The following is a 22,669-nucleotide window of genomic DNA, read 5'->3' as shown; positions in this document are numbered from 1 at the left end:
GCCTGGTCCCTTTGGCCCTTCATGATCACACATGTTGGTGTGCTTCTTCCATGTGGGCTTTGTTGCTTCTGGGCTAGATGGCCGCTTGTTTACTTTCCAAGTTGTAGTATTTTCATGTCTTAAATTTTTATGTTTTTGGTCTTTGCATTCTACATTTTCCGTAAATCTTTATATTTCCTATGCTTAACCAGTAAATTCAGTAATAATGCATAATAAGCAATTCTTCTAATTGAACTACAGTTTTGGACCAATGAAAGTATTTTAAATCAGATACTCAATACTTCTAAAAAAAAGAACATACCTATTTAAGTTTAATACCAACACCAAAAATCCATTACCATGGAGCAGAACACATTTTCTCCCAGGGAGCAGTTGATAGATTTGAACTGCTCATTGAACATAAATGTATCAGCGATTTGGTCTCAGTCAATATTATAATTAAAAATTAATTTGAGCGTTGATGTAAGCAGTCAAGTGATTCTCCATTACACCAATAAGGCTCCTTTTAAAGTTCAATGTGTGAAGAAAATTGGTTGAACTATGTCATTCTTACCTGACAGTTGAAGACGGTTGATTCGTGTCCAAGTCAGTAGCTATGAAGTCCCCCACTTGATAGTTTTTCCCCATATTGCCAGTTACGACATACGTCTTTGTACCCGGACGGAACACTGCGCCCTCGATCACATTTACCACTGTTACTGTGACAGCAGTGGCGGTGAGCTTATATTGAGACATAATCGATTGATGGAATTCGGCTTTGTTTCTAACACCAAGACTTAGTTGCAGGCTCTGCATCGCTTCATAATCTAGGGGCTAGGAAAGAGAGAGTAAAATATTTTTATGGTAAAAAAGAAAGCACTCTAGAGAAGAGAAGTCCTTTGGAAATGGTAAAAACCCAAACTGAAACAACCCACTGGAAAAATTCACTTCTCTTTCTTTGATTAATTATAAATTAAGAGAAACACATAAGCTACTCTTATTTTCTACTTAATTAAATATACACATATTCAAATATAGTAGGGAAAAAATTAAATTGGTCCTAGAGCCATAATTGGAAAAGTTGAAAGTGTATAACGTGAGCTTTAGCTGTTCAATAACTTAAAAACTTCTTAAAATAATAAAGGCATATGAGTTCTGGCATTTTGTAGAATACTCAAAGACAGGGATGTTAACTTCTATTATTTAATTTTTCTCAGAAAGGAGTTTTATCACAAAATATTGATCAAATACACTGGTGGTTCAATTATTTGATTGCTTTTACCCATAAAAATATTTAAAGAAATGTTCACTTCTGTAAAAGTACTTCTTTCAATAAATCAGGTAATTGAGTGTAATATCTGAAGAATATAAAGGTTTTCTCCATAATCTTGATAAAATGTATATCATATTATAAGATAATTTAATGACCAGTTTAATTATGAAAGATAGTGCCACTTTCCATGCACTCACATTCAAATCTGTAGGCATCTTTGCAACCATGCCCATAAAGAACAGCTCCATGTTTCTAAATTTTCATGTAATTTAAATGAACGATGGCCGACAGCTTGAACTCTCTTATTCAGCTAAAATCTTAAGCTATAATTTTGGCCTTCTTTGTTATTCAAAGAATCACCACAAAACCATCTCAATACATATATTGCATATGAATATTATATAAATACAACAGCAATAAAGGAATTAATATAAGATGTCACACCTGGAAGAAAATCAACATCATCCCTACTTTCTCACTGGAGAGACTGAAGACAGAATGGCTGACTACTTGTCTAATGGAACATAGCAGTTTGGCATGAAATGTGTATTGATTCCATTGTTCTGGCTGGAATTATAACTGGGTTGTGAACTTCCCAGTTCCCAGTGTGAACTTCAGGGCTAGAGATCTCTACGTTTGAATGTCAGCTGTACCACTTACAAGCCATGAGACCTTGGCTGATTATGTACTCTCTGAATCTCTGTGCCTTTACTTTCAGTATGCGCATGATCTTATCTAGTTGACAGAGATGCTGTGAGCGGTAGATTAAAACACCTGCACACTGTCTTAGTAACTGGAGCCACGGGCATACAGTCTCATGAAAATCTATGTGTCAGAATTGACTCTGACAGTAACTGACAATAACAGCGAATCAAATGAATATGCAGAAATGTGGCAACAAAAATCCACAGATAGGTTTCCCTAGGCTGTTCTGAAGGAAGAAAACAGTTGAAAAGAGATTGCATTTGACCATGAAAGAATACGTATTGCATGGTCAGTTACAATCCATGCACATTAATTGCAGGTTTTCAAAATCAAATCTACAAGCAGCACGTGGAGAAACCTTCCCTACCAACTCCCTAGGAGTCAGATCTTTTTCTCACACTTTAGAAGAAATCCAACTGCAGATACAGGTACGTGGTGGTTCAGTAATAGTCAACATAGACCAACTCTGTTGACCGGGACCAAAACTCAAGTCTACGTATGTTTTTTATTAGCATGGGTCAGCAGCCATAGTGAGATAGGAATGCAACAATCCCAAATTACAGTAATTTAATTTTATGAAAATGAAATCAATGTTTCATGTATGAGGGACCTTTGTGAGGTTTGTGGGAAAAATAAAATGAAAAGAGAATGGATTTTAAAAATAATCTTTTATGTACACTGGAACAGATAGGAACTGGAAATACAGTGAACCCAGGACAAATGAACCCCCCAGGACCAGTGGAGAGAGTGGCGATATCAGGAGGGTGGAGGGAAGGTGAGGGAGAAAGGGGGAACAGATGACTAGGTCTACATATGGCCTCCTCCCTGGGGGACGGACAGCAGAGAAGTGGGTGAGGGAGACGTCGGATGGGGTAGGATATGATAAAATAATAATAATTTATAAATCATCAAGGGTTCAGGGGCAGAGAGGAATGGGGAAGGAGGGGTGGCCGGGGGAATGAGGAGCTGACACCAGGAACTCGAGTGGAGGGCGGGTGTTGTGAGAATGATGAAGTCAACATATGTACTAATGCGCTGGACACAAGTGATGTATGTACGGATTGTGATGAGTTGTATGAGCCCCTAATAAAATTATTATTTTAAAAATGATCTTTTTAATATTGGGTCTCCACTCAAGTACTCCCTCAATGCAAGAATATTTTATTCTATTAAATTGGCATTCTGTGATGCTCACCTTCCCGACACAACCACTGAAGACAAAGTGGGTGAATAAGCAAATGTGGTGAAGAAAGCTGATGGTGCCTGGCTATCAAAAGATATAGCATCTGAGGTCTTAAAGGCTAGAAGGTAAACAAGTGGCCATCTAGCTCAGAAGCAACAAAGCCCACATGGAAGAAGCACACCAGCCTGTGCAATCATGAGGTGTCGAAGGGATCAGGTATCAGGCATCATCAGAACAAAAAATCTTATCATAGTGAATGAGGGGGGAGTAACGGAGTGGAGACCCAAAGCCCATTTGTAGGCATCTGGACTTCTCTTTACAGAAGGGTCTCGGGGAGGAGACGAGCCAGTCAGGGTGCGATGTAGCAATGATGAAAAATACAACTTTCCTCTAGTTCCTAAATGTTTCCTCCCTCCACACTCTCATGATCCCAATTCTACCTTGAAAGTCTGGCTAGACCAGAGGATGTACACTGGTACAGATAGGAACTGGAAGCACAGGGAATCCAGGACGGATGATCCCTTCAGGACCAGTGGTGTGAGTGGTGATACTGGGAGGGTAGAGAGAGGGTGGGTTAGAAAGGGGAAACCAATTACAAGGATATACATGTGACCTCCTCCCTGGGGAATGGACAACAGAAAAGTAGGTGAAGGGAGACGTCAGACAGGGCAAGATATGACAAAATAATAATTTATAAATTATCAGGGGTTCATGAGGAAGGAGGAGCGGGGAGGGAGGGGAAAAATGAGGAGCTGATGCCAGGGGCTTAAGTGGAGAGCAAATGTTTTGAGAATGATGAGGGTAATGAATGTACAAATGTGCTTTACACAATTGATGTGTGTATGGATTGTGATAAGAGTTGTATGAGTCCCTAATAAAATGAATTAAAAAACAAAACAAACAAAAAGTGATCATTTTAAAGCCCCCTCATACATTAAGAATAAGCTTGGTGCATAATAACTGATTTACAGTGTGACATGGGCACATTTTTAAAGTTTATGTGAATCTGTTTCAACTAACAGACGAAAAATATCTAAAACAATTTCTCAAGAATTCACCACCATTTTAGTGTAAGCCTATAATCAAATTCTTGTTTGAATATTCCTTCAATGTATAAGATCTGTGGGGAAGTACTATTTTTGTAGAGAAGAGTTTAAATTTTAATGCCTGGTTCCCCAAAATAATATAAAGAGAAAAAAACCCTTTTCCTATAAAACAAGCTCTATAGTAGACACTATTTTAAATCACAGGCTTTAACATTCTCTTACTGGTTCAAGTTTCTACAATATGAACATCATTTGATTTTAAGTTTACCATTTTGGAGGAAAAATAACAAAAATACATAGAAGATTTAGAATAATTATACCATACCTTGATAACCTTTAAAATTCCTGTATTTGTTCTTTCATTCATTTCTATGGCAAACCAACCCCCCTCATTTCCAGAGATAAAGAATATGTCCCCTATCCAGTTTGCTGAGTACTCCTCGTCCATGTCGATCACCCTCATCAGGAGCAGCTCTGAATAGAGGGCATTTTCTTCAATATTTATGGTATACTGAAATCAGAAGGGAAAGTAGCTTAAGACAAACTCTGAGTGAGAGTAGCAGAAGACTAGACATGCGCTAAACTAATTATAACTATTCCTTATTTAAAAAAAGAGATTGCTATTGGTCGTCTCATTTTCATTCAAATCCACCCCCGCATTCTATCAACTAACAACATTAAAAGATTGCATTGACTTAAGATGCATCCATAAATAGAGCTGTCTCTATATTAAGTAGAAAATGTAATGAATTCAAAGGTGTTCATTTCAGGAACAAAAACTTACTGTAGACTGTTCCAAGTAGGGGATGTTATCATTGACATCGAGTATTTTAATGCTGCATTCAACCTCTGCTGAAATGCCGTCGATGCCACCATCTCTATCTGAGCCTCTGACGGCAAGAGCATACTGGCTGTAGGTCTAAAAATGCACGAGACGAGCAATATAAAAGTTGATGCAGACAGACCTTACACGATCACATAAAAAAATCTTTGAAAAAGGTCATTAAAACCCTCAAATCCCACATGAACCAGTGCTGAATTCTCTATTTTCATTCCCAACAATACTTCTCCGGCTTCCTTTCAAAGCAGGAGCACATTGAAGACCTCATCATTTTATGTCGGAATATGCTCAGCGTTTCGGACTGCAATGGTCAGAAGGAGAGAGGATGGGCATCTTGAGCTCATTCCCTGGACCGCAGGTTACAAATCGCTACACTGGTGGCTTCAATGTCCCATTGCTTCGGACATCACTTTTGTCAGTTATTCACTTTTTTAACATTCAATGAATTTCATTGGGCTCTTTAAGTATTTTTGAGAGAGAGAAACCACACAATTTCTGATAATTTAACCAATTTCAAAAGGTGGTGAAATTGATAAGCAGTCAATTTCTGATAATTTAACCAAGTTAAAAGGTGGTGGAAGTAATGGAGGACATTTGGGTTGGATGACTGCTAAACAGAATATTGACCTATCCTAAACCTAGCAGGAAGCTGTCATTTTAAAACGACCACAACAACCTCACCGGAAAACTAAACCCATTGCCATCGAGTCGACTTCCGCGTTTGTGCTTCCAGGGCGTGAATCTTTACACAAGCAGCCAGCCTCGTCTTCCTCCCAGGGCCCAGGAGGTGGGCTCACGCCATCAGTGTTTGGGTCAGCAGCTGAGGGCTTTAACTCTTTCCCCAACAGAACGACACAAACCAAACACACTGCCATCGAGTCTGCTCTGACTCAGGCCACCCTTTAGGACAGGGCAGAATGACCCCTGTGAGTCTCAGCCTGTTGCACTTTCCCAGCGCAGAAAGGCCTGTCTTCTCTCGCAGGGCAAACTGGGGTTCAGACCGTGCCCACCGCCACCACTACTCCACCAGGGCCTCACTGCCCCGTGAGACACCCTGAAAGAAGTGTCCTCATTGAATTATAATTAATGAGTATCAAATAGTACAAAGTACTTCCTGATTTGTTTACCTAGTACATGGAGGCCAGCTTATTGTATCTAAAGTCAGTTTTGATTTTTTTTATAAGAAAAAGACATCTGCTGTCAAATGTTTGGGGTATGTTGAATTAAACAAAGATAAGCAAAATCTCTAAGTTTGTAAAGGTTTGATAAAGGAGCCTTTATCACGGGCAGATGCTTTGGTACTCCCCAGGACTGGGATATATTATCAAGTGTTTCTCAAACTTATGCTAGAAGATTTAAAAAACAATGGAACTTATTTTAAAAAAATACCATTTGAATGTACATTCAGGGAAATCTTTGAAAGCAAAGTAGGTTCCCATCTGACAATTTCTAGCTCTGGTCTTGTAGTGGCTATGCTTTGGACTGCTGAACGCCAAGTTAACAGTTCTACAGTACCTAACACTACAAGGGGGAAAGAGGCTTTCTTTTTCTGTAGAGGGGTATGTTCTCAGAAACCCACCCTGCCCTAGAGGATCACTATGAGTCAGAATCTACTCGATGACAGTCAGGGTGACTTTGACACAAAGTATAAATCGTATAAACGATACTACTGAAAACTGTTGCTGCATTACTATGTTTTGTATTCAAATGTAGCAAAATATTTTAATAATAAAATGATCTCTATGCCATGCATATTTTATGTGTTCTCCAAATAGAATTATCTTAGATTAAGCAAAATTGTAATAGGACCAAATGAAAAATGATTATATAGAATATACTTAAATTTCCTCATACTTTATTTATTATGTCACTACTATTTTTTGTGTGTGAAAAGACTATCAAAAATTAAAGTATCTTAATTTTTTCCCTTCTCTTTTCATAGGCATTTTTTATTGCTAGGATCAGTTCTTTGTAGGCTAAACAACCATTAAAAATATGAAATACCTCTCTATCTAGAAAATTATTCATGGTTCTAATTTCTCCAGTATATCTGTTGATAATGAACATTGGTGAATCAGAAGGTTCTTGTCGTATGATCTTGAAGGCGATTTTTGAGTTCAGATTATTTGGTTCATCTGCATCCGTAGCATTGATTATCATCACCAGGGTATCTAGAGAACAAGGAAAGCAGATTACATGTAGGCAGTTTACCTTTTGGTCATAGTATCATGTATCACCTTGCCAACATGGTTTCAGGGTCAGTTGGTCCGCAGAGTGGGCACTTTACCATCTTCCCTGTAGGCTCTTTCAACACCTCAATGCTTTATCTCCCTACCACACTTTACACATTTTACTCTGACCATAGACCTAACTGAGAAATGAGAAACGAAGAGTAAGTGTTATTCTGGCTTTCGATTTCTTATTCTAGTACAATCTATTTCTTTCTTTTTGGTACACCTTTGTCTCTTCCAGCTGCGAAGGTGAAGCTAAATGATAATGAGAAAGGGCTACTCTTTTCCCAGGTTGGCACCTTCTAACTCTGTGATCAGTTTCCACACTTGTAATAGCACCACCTTCATTGAATTCAGGTAAGAGTCAAACAGCTTGATGAGGGAAAATGATATAAAATAGTTATATTGAATAATGTAGGCTCAATAAATAGTACATATTAATATTTTTCTGTTTTGCCAAGTACAAGGTTACTAGTAGGTTGAAAGACTAAATACCACCCTCCCACCCCCACCCCAGCCCCTGCAACTCAACTCACGGGTTGTAAAGAGTGGCCTGGAAGTTAGTATATACGTGTTTGCTTAAAAAAGTAGGTTACTTACTTGCATTTGAGTTTTCTTCTATTTGTCCTACAAATGTAGACATAGAAAATATGGGAGGGTTGTCGTTTATATCCAAAACCCTGACTCTGAGTTCAAGAGGCCGCTCTAAATCCTGACCCAGTGAATTCAGAGCCCGGCAATAGATCTAGAGGAGAAAGAGCAACAGTTACCAGGGTCACAGTGGTTGAGTCCATTCTCACTTTGGGAAGTCTGCTAGGCATTGTGGGAAATGAGCTAGAGGATAGGCGCAAGCAGGCCTTATAATCAGTAAAAGGACGCGAACCCTGATAAAAGATCATTTAAGAAAAGAAACACACGAAGGTCTATAAAGGGAGAGAAAACGACTGCCGTGAATTTGTAAGAAGCTATCAGTATCGAAATGGACCATCAAAGAGGATTTCAACAGATGGAGCCGGGAATTGGTAGGGTCCAAGTCACAGGATGACTGTGAGGATGAAAATGCACTGCTGGCCACCAGCAAGAGTGGCTGCTGAGAGGTGTGGTCATGAGCTCATGTAGAATTGGAGGAGGGGTTGGAAGAAATTGTAGGAGTTCTATGCTAGGTGGTGGCTTCCTGGGTATTTTTATTATATTTACATAAGTACACATTTAAACGTACTACTTTATTTAAGCTGTACCCAAGTGACATTGTGCTAAGAGAAAAGCTAATAGGCTGGAATTCTGATGGAAATTAATTTAGTCTGAAGAATTGAGACTAGCTGCATGAATGAAAGTGGCCAATAAGAAAACTATTAAAAGATAACTGAAACATTTGTTGATGGAGTTTTAATAGAACATCTTGTTACAGGATCCAGCAACACTTCCTTTATTTATGAATTTTTATTAAGAGTACTAAGAAGTGTTGGCTCGTAGTGGTAGTAACAGCCAATGGAAGGAGCAAAAATATTGAACGACAACAAAAGTTGATGAAATAAGTTTCTACAATAACGACGCCGTTCTGAGTTGATGGCTATCTCTTGGGATAAGCTGTGAGGGGAATCAGGAAAGTGATCCTGCTTTCGGAGTTCGTTGGAAACATTTATGAGCTGGCGGTGAGAGAATTCGTTGTGAGGATTTGTGGTAGATGGCTTTGGACTTAGCAGTGAAGTTGGCCATGCAGTCAGCTTCTGCACATGGGAATGGGGCTGAGGGTTTGAAAAGAGAGGCGACTTAAACGTTATGGCAATTGCTAGAAAGAATGGGGTAACGTATAATGAATGAAAGGCTGTCCAAGCCATATCCAGAGCTCGGGTGAACTTGAAGCAATATAAATTTATAGTAAAGTTATGTTCCTTCAGAAAAGATTCCCCCAGTCACATCAGATCAGCCCGTGGCAATGGAGGTAAATGGGGCAGCAGTAGCAACGGAATGAAGGAAATAAGCGGCAGAAGTTAGTATTGTCCTTCCAAACCAATACTCCAGTTTTGCCATTAAGGGCAACCTAGGGGTTAGTTTTTTTTATTTAAGACATTTAAGCAAATGACTTCTCACTCTCTCTCCGCCTTCTTTCTTTGTGTTGGAGCATGTGATGTTTGTGGAGGAAGGGACAAGGAAAAAATGCCTAACTATTGAGGCTCTTGATATCCCATCAGGTATAAGAGGAGCTTATGAGTTTCCGAGAATAATGAAGACTCAAAGATACATATACATGTATGTGTGCATAGATGGAGAGCGACCTGAAGTTTACTTACAATGAAAAAGGGAGTGACCTCTCGATCAACTATAGATGTTATATTAATTTCACCCGTTCTTTCATTAACAATAAAGATTCCGTAAGGTGGTTGATCAATTCCTACACCAGAGATGCGATATGTCACTTTCTGGTTTGCAGCACAGTCTGAATGAATCTGTGGAAGGAGAGCAAGGAGTAGGAAGATATTACAGTGGGCAAACAAGGGGTGGGCTCTGTGTTGGGCTGCTGACCACAAGATCAGCGATTGGAAACCACCAGCCACCCCAGGGGAGCAGGAGGAGGCTTCCTATTCCTGTAAAGACTTACAGTCTCGGAAAACCACCAGGGCAATTCCAGCCTGTTCTCTAAGCTTGCGATGAGTCAGAATTAACTCTATGTCAACGAGTAAGTGTGACTCAGTATATTACAGCCATCGTTCTTGAGAATCATTGAGCGTGGGGTCCAGGTTATCAATTGGGAAATGCTTTCTTGGATAAGTATAATGATTACAACTCTAGTATTTTCCATGGTAACCGGCAAGGTGATCAAAGAAACTCAACATTCTATTTCTACTCAAGAAGAGAAAAATAGAACAACTTATATAATTAGACATCTCCCATTTTCATTGGCCCTTGTACTTTACAAAACAATGCATTTTTCAAAATTCATTAAATAACTCTTTTAAACATCTGGAACTTGAAGTAGCACATTATCATATGCATTAATGTCACCGGTATAGTGAATTGATGCTGAACTTTGAGTGCCTATAAATTTCAGTTTACACTTTAGCGGCTTCAAGTTTTGGAATTTGAGTGATGCAGGCCCGATCTGTACCTTAACGTTTTATTAAGATAAGTTCTGCACTCTCCTGAAACTGTCAGGTATCGGCGGACTTGTTGTCGTCATAGTGAAAAGCCCTCCGGAAGTGTTTGTGCTTTCAGCGGATACTTACTTTGGCAATTGGGTTTCTTTTGGAGTTGTCCTCGCCTTCCCGACAGGCGGCAGCGAACTTGATCCATTCACGTTTTTGCCTTCTGATTGAATGCCATTTGATGGTGCCATTTTTAGCGTTATAATCTCTTACCTGGAATGAGCATGATCAAGTAATGTAAAAAATAAAATACAAGTATCTATTAACTTTTACTGGTAGTTCACTTTGATTGAGATTTTGGAAAAGGGGAAATTAGAATATGAAATAGAGGATAGTTCATTGGGACATTGGTGGTTTTGATAATCTATTAACCTAGCATAATATCAACTTTACTTATAAGGATGTCTTTTACTTTGGAAAATATATTTTTACAGATTATTTTCATTATAAAAAGAGATTTTGTATATGTTACCTGGACTCGAAATTCACTGTTAACTTCCACCACCACCTGCAAAGAAAAAGATAACCATAGTAGTTAGTTTATAACTGAATGCTTGAAAATTCATGCTGTCTAATCATTAGGGCTAGACCCATGAGTAGTCTTGTGAGTCACTGGGATTACTTCCAATGACAGGCTTGCTAAGGGGGAAATTATGCCCCAATGACAGATGGGATTACGTTACCTCTCAGATCTCAGTGGGCTGCTGAGAATCCCTTTGGGTTTTCCTTTTCAATTTTACCCCTTTACAAATATTACTTTTTAAAAAAAACCCATTTTTATTCTTAGCCTCTGAAGATACTAGTTATCATCTGAGGAAAGATATTTGAAGGTAGAACCCAGGGAAAATTTGAAACTTGGTTTTCATAATAAATCTGATGCCTGCTGAACTGAAGATATTCTGACACTATTAAGTGATATCTAATAATAAGTATTAGTACAAAAAAAATTCAACTATGGTTTCAGGATCTGACACAACAAGATGGAAGAAGGAAAGAAAAAGTTTGGAGCAAAGAAAGAATATCAGCAGGAAGATATTTAGGAAACGACAGAGTATTTGTTCCTTCATTTTCCAATTCTAGATGGAAGATTTTTTGGTTTTCTTAAAAATTTGAAGATAATTATTTTTCATTTGCTTTTGAAATATGAAAATTAAAAAAAACCTGAAATAAAAGCAAATGCTTCCCTTTATGTAAGAGTTTAGAAGGGACATTTTATTGCTTACAGCCATTTAGTGTAGATGGTATCATTGCATCCTTCCCTAGCGAGGAGAGGAAATTGCAGGCGTGCAGGGAAAAGATGCTGGGGAAGCCATTTCCACTAGTCTTTTCTTCTGCATTAGCAATTTCCTTAGTCAAAAAGATGACTAGGTCAAGCAGAGTCCTGCTTCACTGAAGCTTTGGTATTATAGGTATTTTTTTGTGAGAAGTTAGGATGATTTAAATTTTTGTCTAAAACCACAGGTATTTCTAAAATAACAGGCAGGTAAATGTTGAATTTAATGTATCAAAATACTTGTTTCAGACATTGTACAATGTCTATCTGAAACTTAGGCGTGAGTTGGTAGGGTAGTTTGTATTCATTAGGTTTTAAATTGCATGTTAAATCTATTAAATTCTTAGTTTTTATTTCTCCTTACATAAACAAGTTTAAACTTAGAATTTGATTTCTTCCAAATTGTAAAATATAAACACTGTTGTGATTACAACTTGACTTAATTGTCATTACTGCTATTAGAAAAATATATAATAATACATTTGAATAATGATCCTTAACAAATATAATAAATTATTATCTTCACATTTTATTAATTATAATATTTATTATTTATAATTAATAAATCATTATAAATTACAATTTACTTTCATAATTAAAAAAACATAAAACTTTTAAGTGCATATTTTAAAGTTTACTTTCATAATTTAATAAAATATAAAACTTAAGTGTCTAAGTGCATATTTTTTAGATTTTGCCACAATTGATAATTTAAAAAATACATATTTAGTGTTAATATGATGTATAAAAGGATGATAGGAAATGAATACTTAATGTTCCTCATTATCACTGTTACAATTCATTGATTGACAACTAAATACTACACAATGCGTTTAGAGAAATCTACACATCCAATCTACACAGTAAGCACGTGGGGCAGACACTCTTACAATCTCCATTTTACAGATGAGGAAACAGAGGGTTGGGTATTAAGTTATGATGAAAAACATGCCAGCACAATTTGATGTAAATTTGTAAAGTGTAAGATAATTTGTTTACCTAGGCAGATTACTAACTAAAAAATGATTCAAAGATTGACACGATCATTTTGAGAATTGCAGACCTTTTGATTTCAACCTTTGTAAAATTATTTCTGTGATTAGAAATGCTCACAATAAAATAACAATAACACTTAAAACAATAAAACTAAAAGAAAAAAGGAAGTTCAAAGTCAGCATCTGAGAAGTTATTTTTCACACCAGTGCAGTGTGTCATTCTTTCCCCAGGGGCTCCCTGAGCCCTTTGTTCCTACGTGCACGTTTGTGGGTGGGAAAGGGGTTGACGGGATAGCTTGCTTGTCTGCTTGGGAGTTATTTCTTCATAACTATAGAATTGTGTACTCAGCTGTTACCTGCACTGCACTTCTCTCACCACACTGGAGTGTCAGGACCTGCTGTTTGTTTTGGATCATGATGCTCGATGACTCACGGCCATTTTCAGGTTTATGAAGCTGGGTCATTCTTTTTCCCATGAGAGGTAAATTAGGCAGGAGACCAAGTAGGTTTCACCACCGAGTCATGCTCTCAGTGTCTTGGTCATTAAAAACACTGCCAAGTCTTCCAAATGTGGCATGCTCACATAGCTGCTTCCACCTTTGGCTCAGTGGATGGTCTGAAACAAAGTCACTGTGGAATTTTGGAATGGAACACAGCAACCTCAAAAGAGCACTTGATACGGTTGGGAGACTTCGATGTGTTTTTCAAATTTTTCAGGACTTTCGTTTTCTCGTGTAAAAAATTATGAAACACATAGACACACATTTGAAAGACAGGTTTTCTGTTCTCACACCACATTCCTGTCTGAAGGAGAGAAATAATGGAGATGGGCAGGGTTTACAATTGTGGGTTTAAAAACAGGCTTTGACACACTTGGCAGGAGTGATGGGAAGAGGCAAAGATGACAGGGTATGAGGGTTTAGCATCTGCTGCATCAGAACAGGTTTCCCTCCGTGGAAGGGGAGTACGGTGAGCCTGAGTGTATCCAGCTTCCTATTAGTCTGTGCGGCCACATGAGGCGGAGCTGTAGCAGAGCAGTGGGAGGAGGAGCAGACAGGAAAAGATCAAGGGAGCGATACTACAAAGGTACAACTGACCAGGGCTTAAGAACAGATGGAATGTGGCAAACAAACTAGAGACAAGTCTGAGAGCTCTTAATTGGGAGACTGGGAATACAGAAGCAGCAGAAATAAGCACGGGAGGGCACACTGATTTGACATGACAGAGAAATGATCAATTTGAAATCGATCTCAGGACTGTAGACAGATGTTCAGGCTAAATACATAGATTGGAAAACATCTGCTCATTCACGAGAGTTGGAAATAAGGGGAAACGTGAATAGAGAGAAGCAAAAGTAGAGGATAATGGAGCCCTGTGGTGCCGTTGGCTTGGCGTTGGGCAGATAACTGCAAAGTCGACAGCCCAAAGCCGCTGGCTGCTTCAAGAGAGAAAGATGAGGCTGTCTGCTCTCCTAAGCTTCTCCAACAGCACCACTAGAAGTTAGAATTACTCAATGGCAGGAGGGGCAAACTGGAGAATAGAGCAATGAAACATTGTGTGACCAAGGATGTACCTGGGGAAATTCCTACATTGATATAATGGGACACAGCAGCACCAAACAAGCAGATAGAGATCTTGTGGTGGTCTAAGAAACAGGCAGAAGAAGTACTTACTGCCGTGTCACAGATGTCACAGCAAGGAACAATTGAAAGTCAGAAGAGATGCAAGTAAGTGCGCCAATGCCAAAAAGCAGAGCAAAGTGAGTTCTAAGGAAAATGTGGAGGGTTTCCATGACCTGCCAGAAAATGCTTATTGTTGTCTAGAACAAGAACTTGCTTGATGTACAGAGAGGAAAGGAACATAGAGATGGTCGCTTTCTCCAGAAACTTAGTGATAAGAGGAAATAGGGAAGACAGTGGAATTGAATGTAGTAGCATTCAAGGAAAGTGTTTGGAAGGGGAAGATGCACGGATATTTGAAAGCTAAAAAAGAGAGAAAGAGATCCTGATTGGAAGAAGGCGAGATGATGGTGGCTGGAAGTGTCCTGATCCAGAGAACAGCAGGAGGGAATCAGCTGAAAGAAAGGAATTCAAAGAAAGAGGGCAAAGAAGGGAAGTACGCTGGAGATGAAAATCCACAGATTAAGAGAGAGAGAATGAAGGACATTATCCTGAATGATTTCGACCTTGCTCCTAAAGATAGAGTAAAGTTATTTTCTTACAAAGAGAGTAGTTTGGATCCAGAAATAGTTTGGAATGATGGTGGTGGAGATCCCCCTTATAGACGAATATAACGACTATCTGGGTATACCATACCTCTTTTGCTGATTATTCAGTGGGTAAATCTGGGTTAGTCATGTATATTGGTATCTGTGTATAAAACTAAAGCTACTCCTAAATTCTAAACGTTAATGAACACAGAAAACAATTCCCCTGCAGGCCATCCTCAATGAGTCCTCCCTTCACCTCTATTTTAGAAGTCAATCCATTTATTTTAAAAAGTCACAAAATTGCATGCTAATTGTAATGATTCTCTAACCAGAGTTATTTGAAGGTGTTTCTTAGTCCTTTGATCTTGAAGTTGATAATTCTGTGCATATAACAAAGGTAGATTTGAGAAAAACAGTAATTTTTGTAGTACAACTATCTTGCTTCTAATAACTGTGAGGTAGTGTTTCACAATAAAAACTAAGCAGTTTTTATAAAGCCTCAAATTCTAGTATATTTAACCCTTCTTCTTCTAACTCACATCAATGAACTTGAAGCAAACCTAAAAATACAACAATTTGTTTCTTTTAAATAACATCATTTGTCTTTCCTTCCTCTTGCTTCTGACAAAGGGCATTCATTAATACAGGGTTGATGGGTTCATGGGTTGACGTCTCTTCCTGTTCATTGATTGATTGATTTAACAAGCATGTATTGAATGCTTATTATGTGGACCCACGCCTGGATTAAGATTTTGAAACATTATGGTGGTCTCTAAAAACAATTTAGTGATAATATTCTATGAAATGTAGAGTAAATATAATACTATCTAATGCTACACCATGACAATAAGCATTCAAGAAATCAAACACAGTTATTGCCTTGTTAATTTTTTTCCATGTTAATTTTTGATGACGTTTTTTGGAGTGTGTGGGTGAAGAGAAATATAAAACACCCCAAAATATCCTTTTGGTGTCTCAGCTTTGTGTGATGAGATGCCCACTGGATAATCTTGCACTGAAGCCAGGCATTAGGAGAGATTCAAAGGTGAAACACACAGACCCTCTTCTCAAATAACTCCCAGTCAAGTAATTTAATGAGCAACAGACAGTCATTGACTTGTGGGGAAGTGGTTTTTCAGTGCACACTAAACCACTTGCCGTCCAACAGAAGGCAAGTCCGTGTGTTGCAGAGCCAACTGCGCTCCATTAGGTTTTCATTAGGCAGTGTCAAAGGCTGCAGTCAGTTCTTAGAGATGGAGAGCGCTGACCCACAGCAGACGGGCCTCAACTCATTGAGGAATTTCCATGCCAAGCATAACCGCAAGAGTTGTATGACCTGGCACTCTGCTAGGGTGTGCCCTAGAACAGTAGGCCCAAGGACCTTGCCCAGCTTGCTCCCGACCTATACATTAGGCAACTGCGATGTTAGGATATGGAAATACTCAGCAATAATATCCTTAAGAACGTATCATGGAGAAAGATCTATCAGAAATTAAATTGCTGCAGACAAGAGTGTCATTTTCCTGATGGTCAGTTCTACAATCCCCTCCCACTCACCCCCACTGCCACCCGCTCTCCGCCCCTTTTAAATGATGTCAGAGTTTCTCACTCCTTTAACTGTTTTCAACACCTAAATTAGCGATGGCAAAAGTTTACTCAGTGACCACTCAACCCAACGAATAGTAGTGTCTGCAAGTGCATTTGTTGAGGACGATACTGAGATCTTATCTAGACCTATGTGTAAAGTATATCGATCATTAGGAATGTTTACAAAAGGGGCCCGGCTCTTCTTGGCTAAAGTGCTTTATGGTTTCAGCTTGATAATGGCCTATTTTTTTGGTTTAAACCCACAGAAGTTTCTCATTGTGTATTTGTCACAAAAACAAAAGAACTTATTTCTATAGAAGTCAAAGGTTCAAGGATTTCTTTGTAGTGGGGAAAAAATTTGCCACTTAACAGATTGTGCTGTGTGTGTGTGTGTGTGTATTTGTCACAAAAACAAAAGAACTTATTTCTATAGAAGTCAAAGGTTCAAGGATTTCTTTGTAGTGGGGAAAAAATTTGCCACTTAACAGATTGTGCTGTGTGTGTGTGTGTGTGTGTGTGTGTAAGTGAGTGAGTGAGTGAGAAGATGATAGTCCTAAATCTGGAGTGAAATAATAAGGTGTTTAAGAACACCACATAAATGGGGATGATTATTCTAAAGACAGTTCACAAAGGTCACGGAATGTGTGCAGCTTTCATTTCTATGAAACATGTTATTGAAATACTCATTTCTATTGTGTCTATCACTACAGAATATGAACAAAGCATACACCTGGAATTCACAGTATGGTGAAAGAGTTCTCTCTTTTCTTCTCTTCAGTGGGGTTTGTGAGTCTATGTTAGTTCTTCTATTGCTGTAAGCTTCTATGAACACAATTATGGAAATTTACGGTGTCTAGTTCAAGGACTATGTAATGCAAGGTGTGTGTGTGTGTATTATATATATTCTGTGCTTTATTCTGAATGCTAAAAAACACTCAGAAAATTTCCTGCTTATATTCTAAAGAGCTACATCTAAATTAAATTTATGGAGGTAGGTTATCAAGTGGTCAGAAAATTTTCTTAAATGCTATGGAAAGTGAAGAAAATAGACTTGTATGAATAACTGAAGAAATCAAATAAATCTGGGTGGTAAATTATTAAATAATGGTCATACTTTTGTTCTTTGAACTTAAGCTGCGTATGTTTTAGAGAAAAAGACCTTGATATGTGTATTGACTTAACTGGACTAATTGGACCCAACAAATGTGTAAGTAATTTTTAGAAATCATTAGACCATGGAAGTTCTTCTACTGAGCAGACCACATACACTTTACCATAGTTAAACCATTCACGCCAATTCCTTATATTTGGTGCATGAGGTAACATCATCTTCTGCCTCAGAGAAAGTACATCCTAATCTGCACCCTGATACTTCTCAAATACACAAATTTCACAGAAGCAGGAAAAAAAAATAAATCAAGTGGATTTGGCTGCTGTGTGAGAGCAGGGGTGGGCTGTTGTTTGTCTGTAAGCAGACTTGTCTGAATATGGACACCGTCATGCTGTAATCTTTGTTCCGCTGCAAGAGGCTCTTCCAGTTTTATTCTCCCTGATCCAGCCCACTCACGTTAACAAGATCCGAAACCTTCAGGAATGTTGAGCAGCCTAGCCATTATGCTTGTAAGCCACCCATTCTCAAATAGATTTGCTCTAAAATTTAATATCTTGTAAATGTTACAAAGCTCTTCGTAATTGATCAACTATACTTCCTAAAATGGATTTTCATTAAGCAATGTTTACGTAGATTTTCTTTGTGTTGGTTAAGAGCCAACATTTATATTGAAGCTAAAAGAGTGATAATAGAAGAGGTTGCTGGAGGAGGGGCAGTTCTTTGTGGGTGTGAAGGTGGGGGTTGAATAGAAAGCAATCATTTTTAAAGCAAAAGAGAGATTAGATAAACTCAAAACAACAACTATCAAAATCATTTGGTTAAATCAGTCGTACAAACAAATCATGATTTGCTAATAAACCTGAGAAATTAAAATGATTTACCAACAACTAAACACATGATTTCCATGTGTCCACATGGAAATTCATAATTAAGTCCTTTGAGAAATAATTCTCACAAGAGTGATGAGAAGCTTATGATTGAATTCAAGGAAAATATGTCAAAACAAACCAAAAAGGCACCAATGTTCAGTAAATATTAATACCCACCACGAGAATATATGCTGTTGGTAAAGGGATACATTGTATGGAAGGGTGACAAATTCAGAAGTGGTAAGCAAAAAAAGAAATTCGTAGGATATAATAAATAAGAAATCATCATTAAAATCAAGAAATAAGGCATATCTTATCGATTTAATGAAAGTGAGAAAAATAAATATCTGAACAAATGTGGGTCACTTGAATCGCTAGTAGGCCTAAATGGGTCATAATTATATGACCTTAAAGAGAAAACCATTTGGCTTCTTGACAATACACAGATGCTCACCTGTTCAAATGGCACATTGTATAATGCAGGTTGGTCCCCACCACACACTGAGCTATGCTAGCAACTGGTCCTAAACATCCTAAAAGTCCATGGAATGCAGTAGTTTGAAGGGCAGCTTGGCACCAAAGCCACCAGTTCATTGATGCTCATTAATAACTAAATCAACTATGTATTACCCCTCTTAATAAGCTAATTTTCAACTAACTACTATGCCTTGAATAAAAACATTAAGTTGTTATACAAACCCAACATTCCAGTTCAAAAAAATTAAACAAGTAGAAACAAATATGAACCAGGGCACGACCTCCCGCCAAGGTGGAGGGCAATTTCCCTGGCACCTGCCTCTTGGGATTACATTAACCGTACTGTGAGAAAATCGAGGTAATACACTGGTGTTGCTTTCAGTATCTGCCCTAACTGGAGAAAGCTAGTAAGGGGGTAAGGGGAGCTATGACAAATGGTTCATTACATTTGACCTTCTAATGCAGAGCTTTTATGTCAAAGAGCCAGTATAGTAATAATTATACTTATACCTTAATTATAGCCATTCTTTACCTTACAATGTTATTTATATATCTACGACACTATCTTTTTTTAATGGAAAAATACCATTTTAAATCACATCCATTAAATAAATAAATAAATGGATAGATAGGTAAATAAATAAATAAATCGCATCAATTTAGGGGTGTGGGGCATCCAGTATTAGTGGTGTGCATCATTACCACACAGGGAACTAAGGGCTGGTTTGGATAGGAAGACCAGTCACAAACTGCTGTGATTTTAATTTGTGTAAGTCCTATTTTTATGTTTTAAAATTTGCTGCAAAGTTACTAAAAGAACATAAACAGCTTAGGTTCAACACATCAGAACATGCCTGTGCTATTTAGTTTACAAGCCCATTTGCAAAAGCGAATTTGAGTTATCCAGTGCTACTAAGTAGTGATGTGGATTTCCTCAGCTCAGTATTTTCCTAGCATGACTAGTATGGACTTCAGCCTGAGAGATATGACAGGATGAGTTGACACTGATGCATTAATAAGATCTAGTCTTCAATTAAAGAGAGAAGCCCTGTGTAAAAATCTAGTTCATAAAATCACCTTGTCATTAGCATAAATTTTTAATGGGTTTAGGTTAGAAATAGCACTTTCTGAAAAGTGCTCATTTACCACGAGATCAACTGAGCAGGATTTTCTGACAGAGCCCACTTACCAGCAAAAGGAATAGCCCAGCCGCCGCTCTGAGGAGGTGCCAGTCCATCCTGCTGGGTCCGTTCACATCCAAGACCAAGGGAGCTTTGTTGTTCTCAGTTCCTTTTCTTGGCCCCACTCAGCTGGTGTCTGATTAAACTAATTTCTCAGTCGATGTTCTTACATGCAGGCTTTGAGGTGTTGCTGCCTTCCTCTGGGAGAAGGACTGGCGGTACGTATAACCAGTTCGGATCCCCACCCTAAAAACTTGGGCTGGTCTCACCGAAATGCTTGACAAGATCATCATTGCTCCAGGTAAAAGCTCTGGGACACACCCTGCTGCCGGCTCAAAAGCAGCTCTCTGTGGAGCATCCAGCTCAACGCAGTCGCTGCATGTTTTTGGAGGCAGGCATTTGAATTGACTATGGGGGGGCTGTACAGTGGAGGGGTGCTCACAGGGTGACTTATTTAAGGTAGTTTTGCTCCTTAAATAAGGGTAAGTCACCTGTGGGTGTTTATAGCTTTTAAAGAGGATTGTGTCCCCATGATCATAGCCAAGCCCTGGGGACAAAATAACAAAAAAATAAATAAACTTTCCATTTCAGGAAATGTTAGGAAAGATCAGTATTTTCTGAGTTGTTTGCGCTGTTAACATTTTCGTCCTCTTGCACGTGACCCTCATTCGAGGTGTTCGCTACTCAAACAAGGAAGTTCGGGTACTTACCTTGGTGAGGACCTCTCCACGGACCGCCGTTCTCTTTAAGGGACCATCCTGACACCAGGGAAACCTCCATTTTCTCTGGAAATGAATGTTTCCTCCTGGCAATGGTTTTTCTTTTCAAGAGTCTGTTTTCTTCAAATGCAGTGACACAAACCTTAAAAAACCACCGGGCTAGATTTAAAGTAGATCATTGAAACTACTAATTAAAGCTGTGGTGATAAGTTTTCAAACAAGGTTCCGTGCTCTAAATATTAAGGTAACACAGAAAGCTGCTCTACAGGTGAGGTGGGTGAAAAGTCAATGATGATTCCCAAAGCCAGAGCCAAGAATCTGGATAGTGAGCCAATTAGAACCTGGGGAACGCACTGAAGAAATGGCTGCCCACACATGCATAGGAAATTGAATGCAGCTCTATGTTTTGTGAAAGTAAATCGTGACCTACATGAGGCAGTGTTTGAACATGTTCTTGGGATATTTCCTTTTCCCTGTCAGTTTCCCCTAGAAATATTGTGGGTGGGAGGAAGCCTATAGAGGCTGGGTGCTTTCAGAGTTTGGAGTGGCAGTCTGGGACAAGGGACAGATCCATTAGGATATTGATCATGGTCGAAAGGATGCCAGAAAGGTCTCTGAGGAGGAGGATCTCTCAGAGGGACAGAGGTTTCACAGAACACATCATTTCCCTGCTAAGCGTGTCATGAAAAACACTGTTCCACTGTGGCTAGACATGCCATGCCACTGATGATGGAACACAGAGGAAGGGAGAGAGGTTGCTAATTACTTTTCCTTGAACTAAGTAAGAATGCTCGTGGTAGCGTGATTGTTTTGAGGAAATCAATCACTCTCATCAGGAGAGTTCCGAATGTGGAGCATTTTCTTTGAAATTTATGGAAAACTGAAATGGGAAGTAAGAAATTTTAACACGCAATCGTATGAGTGAAGGAATGTACTAGACTTACACAAAATGTTCAAAAGAAGATGCTGAAGACAAATTTCGCATTAGTTATTTATGATAGAATGTGAATGTCGATCAATGGCGTAGTCTGAGCAAGGTGTTGGTAGTAGAAACTACTCCTAGTTTACTGACGACCAGACAGGAAAGGATCCACTCCATGGCTTTCCAGTGGCCAGTGACTGTCTTAATCATCTTGGATTTGGGCACCACCTTCATACATAGATGACTCTTCCTCAGCTGAACCCTGACTCCTCCCCTAACCAAATGCCCTGACCCAACAATCCCAACCAGCTACAGCATTCCTAAGGCAGCCACCTCTCCAGCAGCTTTCTGGAGAGGAGGTGTGGCAGAACCCTAATATTGCAGAACAATTGCTCCCCTAACAGTCACATAGGCGCTGGTCATCGTAATCACAGATGGGAGAGGGCTTTATGATTCACCAACCCTCCCCTTTGTCTTCTTTCCTTTTTCTCTTACTCCCTGTAATTGCCTCAGTACAATGCTCTCCTGTAAGATTTTCTGAAATGAGGGAATGTTCTTCATCTGTGCTATCCAATATGGTAGGCACTGATCATATGTGACGATTGAGCATTTGAAATGTGGCTGACATGATTGACAGACTGAGTTTTTCTTTTCTTTTAGTGAATTTGAATTGGTATACCCACAGGTGGAGAATGATTACAATATGGGCAAAGGTACAGGACTCAGAGCATTTCAATTTCATTATCTTTTCTTGATCCGAGTTTGAATTCTTTCTTTTAAAGCCAACCTTTTTAAATTAAATATACTCTTTTTCTTTTCTTTTTTTAAAAATCAATTTATTGAGGCTCATACAATTCATCACAATACATAGATCAATTGTGTAAAGCACATCTATACATTTGTTGCCCTCATTATTCCCAAAATT

The 22,669-nt window shown here is 38.6% G+C and overlaps 1 protein-coding gene across 1 annotated transcript in view; it reads right to left on the bottom strand.

Annotated features, from left to right (window-relative positions):
* Positions 1 to 20,159, bottom strand: part of DSG1 (desmoglein 1) — a 37,286-nt gene extending 17,127 nt beyond the window's left edge. The window contains exons 1-9 of the mRNA XM_004702929.1: positions 20,112 to 20,159; positions 10,874 to 10,909; positions 10,483 to 10,614; positions 9,550 to 9,705; positions 7,859 to 8,003; positions 7,032 to 7,198; positions 4,971 to 5,105; positions 4,512 to 4,697; positions 554 to 813 (exon numbers count right to left, since the gene is read on the bottom strand). Of these exons, the coding sequence (XP_004702986.1) occupies positions 554 to 813; positions 4,512 to 4,697; positions 4,971 to 5,105; positions 7,032 to 7,198; positions 7,859 to 8,003; positions 9,550 to 9,705; positions 10,483 to 10,614; positions 10,874 to 10,909; positions 20,112 to 20,159 (1,265 nt within the window). The remainder of the gene's footprint in view (positions 1 to 553; positions 814 to 4,511; positions 4,698 to 4,970; positions 5,106 to 7,031; positions 7,199 to 7,858; positions 8,004 to 9,549; positions 9,706 to 10,482; positions 10,615 to 10,873; positions 10,910 to 20,111) is intronic.
* Between the last annotated feature and the right edge of the window lie 2,510 nt (positions 20,160 to 22,669).

Source organism: Echinops telfairi, unplaced genomic scaffold (genome assembly GCF_000313985.2).
Source record: "Echinops telfairi isolate 266 unplaced genomic scaffold, ASM31398v2 ScPeMD7_7400;HRSCAF=8409, whole genome shotgun sequence".
NCBI lineage: Eukaryota > Metazoa > Chordata > Mammalia > Afrosoricida > Tenrecidae > Echinops > Echinops telfairi.
Note: the sequence above shows the minus strand (reverse complement) of the source record. Positions and strands in the feature narration are given on the sequence as shown.